At 42.7% G+C, this 6,000-nt stretch overlaps 1 protein-coding gene across 1 annotated transcript in view; it reads right to left on the reverse strand.

Annotated features, from left to right (window-relative positions):
* Positions 1–5,767, reverse strand: part of LOC121575405 — a 55,491-nt gene extending 49,724 nt beyond the window's left edge. The window contains exon 1 of the mRNA XM_045222875.1: positions 5,619–5,767. Within this exon, the coding sequence (XP_045078810.1) occupies positions 5,619–5,767 (149 nt within the window). The remainder of the gene's footprint in view (positions 1–5,618) is intronic.
* Positions 5,768–6,000: the final 233 nt, after the last annotated feature.

A 6,000-nucleotide genomic window follows, 5' to 3' on the forward strand; every position in this document is an offset into this window, starting at 1 on the left:
GTCCTTAAAAAACCTGCTGTATACATTTACATTTTAGTCATTTAGCAGACGCTCTTATCCAGAGCGACTTACAGTATGTAACATATTGTGTGCTATAGCTTGGAAAACAAATAAATGTGACTCTGGATGACAACATAATGATGTTTGTTTCCAACATTAGAGCTGGTGAGGTCAGCCCAACGCATCATCAGGGGCACACTGCCTGCCCTCCAGGACATCTACAGCACCCCACGTGTCACAGGAAGGCCAAGAAGATCATCAAGGACCCCAGCCACGGCCTGTTCACCCCGCTACCATCTAGAAGGTGGAGACAGTACAGGTGCATCAAAACTGGGACAGAGAGACTGAAAAACAGCTATCTACAGGCCATCAGACTGATAAACAGTCATCACTAGCCGGCCTCCGCCGAGTACCCTTCCCTGAACCTTAGACACTGTGACTAGCCGGCTACCACCCGGTACTCTACCCTGCACCTTAGAGACTGCTGCTGTATGTAGATCGAGTAATTGAACACTGGTCACTTTAATAATGTTTACATACGGTTTTACTCACGTTATATGTATATACTATATTCTAGTCATATAATTACTGCTGTACACACATTTTCTATTCATAAAAATGTAAAAATATACTGTCCATACCAGGGCTCTCCAGGAACAGGGTTGGAGAGCCCTGATTTATACACACCATTCACATACAGTGCATTCGGAAAGTATTCAGACCCCTTGACTTTCTCCACATTTTATTACGTTACAGCCTTATTCTAAAATTGATTAAATTGTTTTTTTCCCTCAATCTACACACAATACCCCATAATGACAAAGCAAAAACAGATTTTTAGAAATTCAGACCCTTTGCTATGAGACTCTTGGCATTCTCTCAACCAGCTTCATGAGGTAGTCACCTGGAATGCATTTCAATTAACAGGTGTTCCTTCTTAAAAGTTAATTTGTGGAATTTCTTTCCTTCTTACCAATCAGTTGTGTTGTGACAAGGTAGGGGGGTATACAGAAGATAGCCCTATTTGGTAAAAGACCAACATTTACATTTTAGTCATTTAGCAAACGCTCTTATCCAGAGCGACTTACAGTTAGTGAGTGCATACATTATTAAAAAAAAATCATACTGGCCCCCCGTGGCAATCGAACCCACAACCCTGGCGTTGCAAACGCCATGCTCTACCAACTGAGCTACATCCCTGCCGGCCATTCCCTCCCCTACCCTGGACGACGCTGGGCCAATTGTGCGCCGCCCCATGGGTCTCCCGGTCGCCAAGTCCATATTATGGCAAGAACAGCTAAAATATCAAAGAGAAACGACAGTCCATCATTACTTTAAAACATGAAGGTCAGTCAATACGGACAATTTCAAGAACTTTGAAAGTTTCTTCAAGTGCAGTCGAAAAAACCATCAAGCACTATGATGAAACTGGCTCTCATGAGGACCACCACAGGAACGGAAGACCCAGAGTTACCTCTGCTGCAGAGGATAAGTTCATTAGAGTTACCAGCCTCAGAAATTGCAGCCCAAAAAATGCTTCACAGAGTTCAAGTAACAGACATATCTCAACATCAACTGTTCAGAGGAGACTGTGTGAATCAGGCCTTCATGGTCAAATTGCTGCAAAGAAACCACTACTAAAGGACACCAATAAGAAGAAGAGACCTGCTTGGGCCAAGAAACACGAGCAATGGACATTAGACCGGTGGACATTTGTCCTTTGGTCTGGATTTTTGGTTCCAACCGGCGTGTCTTTGTGAGACACGGTGTGGGTGAACGGATGATCTCTGCATGTGTATTTCCCACCGTAAAGCATGGAGGAGGAGGTGTTATGGTGTGCTTTGCTGCATGTCAAGACTGTCTGTGATTTATTTCGAATTCAAGGCACACTTAACCAGCATGGCTACCACAGCATTCTGCAGCGATACGCCATCCCATCTGGTTTGGGCTTAGTGGGACTATCATTTGTTTTTCAACAGGACAATGACCCAACACACCTCCAGGCTGTGTAAGGGCTATTTTACCAAGAAGGAGAGTGATGGAGTGCTGCATCAGATGACCAGGCCTCCACAATCCCCTGACCTCAACCCAATTGAGGTGGTTTGGGATGAGTCGGACCGCAGAGGGAAGGAAAAGCAGCCAACAAGTGCTCAGCATGTGGGAACTCCTTCAAGACGGTTGGAAAAGCATTCCAGGTGAAGCTGGTTGAGAGAATGCCAAGAGTGTGCAAAGCTGTCATCAAGGCAAAGAGTGGCTATTTGAAGAATCTCAAATATAAAATATATGTTGATTTGTCTAACACTTTTTTGTTTACTACATGATTCCATATGTGTTATTTCATAGTTTTGATGTCTTCACTATTATTCTACAATGTAAAAAATGGTAAAAATAAAGAAAAACCCTTGAATGAGTAGGTGTGTCCAAACTTTTGACTGGTAGTGTACATAAAATAATATATAAAAATGTATTATCAAACACAAACACACGTGTCCTTCACTAAAAAATAAAAAAAAAATAGAAATAAGCTTAACTATTTACAAATGGCATTCGTGTTCGTTTTACATCCCAGGTGTAGATGATTAGATTTCACTTTCACCGTAGCTTGTGCATGTCGTGATAGTCTTTGAAGCAGTCCCTCTCTGCCAGGAAACAAAAAATGAACTGGCATTTCGGACAGAAGATCTGGCATATCCCCCCTAGTGTTTTGTGCAATGCTTGCAGTTCTTCCTTTTGGCATGTGTGGGCCCCCAATTCAGCCATTTCCAACACCAGTTGCTCTCGGAAGGCCAACTGGGAGAGAGGGGTTTGACATTTTGCTTTGGCCATCTGCTTGTGGAGAATGAAAGCATTTACTGTAGCAATGTCCACAAAGTGGTAAAAAAAAGTATTATACCACTTCCTGGTCTTGTGGAGGATCTGGTAGCATCAGATAGGTCGACACCCCCCATGCTGGCATTGTAGACCTTCACAGAAACAGGAATGGGGACATTCCTCCTCACCCATGCCCCATTGGCATTTTTCACCCTCCTAGAGACATGGTTGTTATTGAATGCCTTATGCTGTGTGGTGAGCATGGTTACTTCCCTAGTGTCCTTCCATTTCACAAAAAGCAGCTTGTTAGTCCTGATCCAACGTATGGTCCCCCTCTCCACTGTCTTTGTCATGTTGTTTACCTTGGTCTTGGGGAAACCGATTCTGTTAGGACGAATGGTGCCACAAGCCCCTATTTTATTTTTCCAAGAGGTCTATGAAAAGTGGATGTAGAACCATCAGACAGGGTGATTGACATAGCAGTGGAGGGTGAAGACCTTGACCGGTAGGGGGCGCTTACTGGGGAGGGGTGGCTCCCAAACGTCATAATCCAAATCCTCTGCATCCTCCACTCTGTGGTGAATAAAATAAAGGGATATATTGTTGTAAGACACACAGAATTACAGTTGACTACATTTACAAAATGGCATTACTGTAAAGTAAAAACACCAAGCCTAAACTTTATCTGTACAGTGACTCACATAGAAGGTGTGAAGCACACACACAATGCAAACAGTAACACTTTGGAGACAAAGGCAGAGGTGAGAACCACAAATAAACAATGGCCATGAGAGTTTAGTGGCCTCTCCAAAGTTACAAGGTTAAAACTTAGAACAGCAGTGAACTAATATGAAACATAGACAATAACTACTATTATACAACATTAAAATTACTTGTTACATAGGCCTATGTAAACTAAATACAAAGCACAAAATGCAGACAACTTATAAAAATTGAAATACATATAGTAAATTAGGTATATAAAGTCATAAAAATAATTTACTTACAGATCTAAAAGTGGATGCAATCCTTCTTAAATGCAATCTTCGGCCGAGTCGAAATCCTTTTTTTAGGTTCCTGTTCAATATTCTTAGTTTTGACTTTTTTTTCCACCCTTGAGAAGCCATCTTTTATGCTAAAGCGATGAAATCTGTTTACAATGTAATGTAGTCGGTGAGTCTCGTCTCTGAGCCAGGTAGCAATAGTTCGCTTTACGCATAAAAGGTTCTAGGCCTTGCTTTGTCCCACCCAGGTCAACTGCATATCCCTGGAAAGCTTATCTCATTGGTTACAAGACCGTCAAGTTGCCATAGTAGTAGTGTAATGGATGCCTTCAGCACGTAAATAGGCGACTTCATCTTTTTGATGGGCAAAGATCTAGTCACTCCGTGGACATTCGATGTTGCCATTAAGTCATACATCATCAGATATCACTGGCAATAGGTTAGATTTGTTTTAGATAAATTTGATAACCCCCATGTAGCTATAGCTCAAACACAGACCAAATCGAAGCTTACCTTGTAAGATGTTTGCTGTTTGATGAAAACGACTCTCGGGGCTGGTGATCAATAACTGTAGGTCACAGGCAGACAAATAATATATCCTCATGATCTGTGAAGTCCAGGCTTTCGGTGTGTATCAACGTATTCCATGTCTATTTCGTTTATGCTTCACAACGCTAACCGGAATGTAGATAGCAGCCATCTTGAAATGAGGTCATCGGCTCGGCCTGCCCTTATATATTCGTATGCCCATATATGGTAGTAAGTCACACCACCGATCAATAGCCAAGAAACCCAGCTTTCCGCAGACACCCTGCTTTTGCAGATAGGGGCTACCGTTCTCATACCAAACTGAATTGAATTTAAAAAATCAAATAGGGTCCCCAAATATGGGGACTTTACATTTAAGAGGTTAAAGAAGGATTTTTAAGCCTTGAGACAGTTGAGATGTGAGTTGTGTATGTGTGCCATTCAGATGGTGAATGGGCAAGACAAAAGATTTAAGTGCCTTTGAACATGGTATGGTAGTAGGTGCCAGGTGCACCGGTACGAGTGTGTCAAGAGCTGCAATGCTCCTGGGTTTTTCACACTCAGCAGTTTCCTGTGTGTACCCAGAATGGTCCACCACCCAAAGGACATCCAGCCAATTTGACACAACTGTGGGAAGCAAATCAATATTAGGAAGGTGATCCTAATGTTATGCACACTCTGACATTGCTCGTTCTGACATTGATTGTTCTCATATGTCTTAATTCTTGTAATTTTTTCAAACTTTTGGATGATGTGTGTATTGTTATTGTATTGCTAGATAGTCCTGCACTGTTGGAGATAGAAACATAAGCATTTCACTGCACCTTCACTACACAAAACTGTGTACGCGACCAAAAACTTTGATTTGATTTGTTTTCCTAAAGAAGTTGATTCCGCTTTGTGTTTTGTTTCTTTGCCACGATACTAACAAGTATCGCAATACTGGTATCGTCCTGGCCCTACTTATTACTGTGTAATTGTCTATGCTTTTAGAGTTTATGGAAGACAAAGCATGCATGGTTACATGCGAACACACACACACACACAGATTCTGTCTCTGAGGGTGACTTTGTCATGAAGAATAGTAAGAACAAAAAATCTGCAAAGTAGCCCTAATAGCATTGTTTAGATTCAGCACCACGGACAGTGTCAATTGGAACTCCCAAGATCCGACATTCAGGAACACAACACAGTGGACAGTGGCCGGTGGGTTAAATTAACTGCACTCTTAACCATTGGAAGAAACACCTGAACATAAATGGAACACACTCTCACCTCTCTGCTCGCAGGCCAGTGGAGGTGGTAGGCATGCTGGAGGTGGTGAGGTCCAGGCGGGTAATGCTTTCCACCCCCCGACCCAGACGGTGCTGCAGGGCCAGGTCAGAGTGCCAGGCTGACCCAGGGGGAGGTAGAACCATGTGCATCGTATTCTGCTCCGGGAGATCACAACCCTGCAGGTGAGAGAGAGAGAGAGAGAGAGAGAGAGAGAGAGAGAGAGAGAGAGAGAGAGAGAGAGAGAGAGAGGTTACCACACTGTTGTTTAAAGCTTGGTTTAGAGCAGGTATGACGTCATGTCACATTGCACTGTACAAACCTTTTGTCAGATTGACTGTAAACCAGCCATAAGATTAGTCCCATACCACTGCAGTAAATTAGA

The sequence above is a fragment of the Coregonus clupeaformis genome, chromosome 1 (assembly GCF_020615455.1).
Source record: "Coregonus clupeaformis isolate EN_2021a chromosome 1, ASM2061545v1, whole genome shotgun sequence".
NCBI classification, from domain to species: Eukaryota; Metazoa; Chordata; class Actinopteri; order Salmoniformes; family Salmonidae; genus Coregonus; species Coregonus clupeaformis.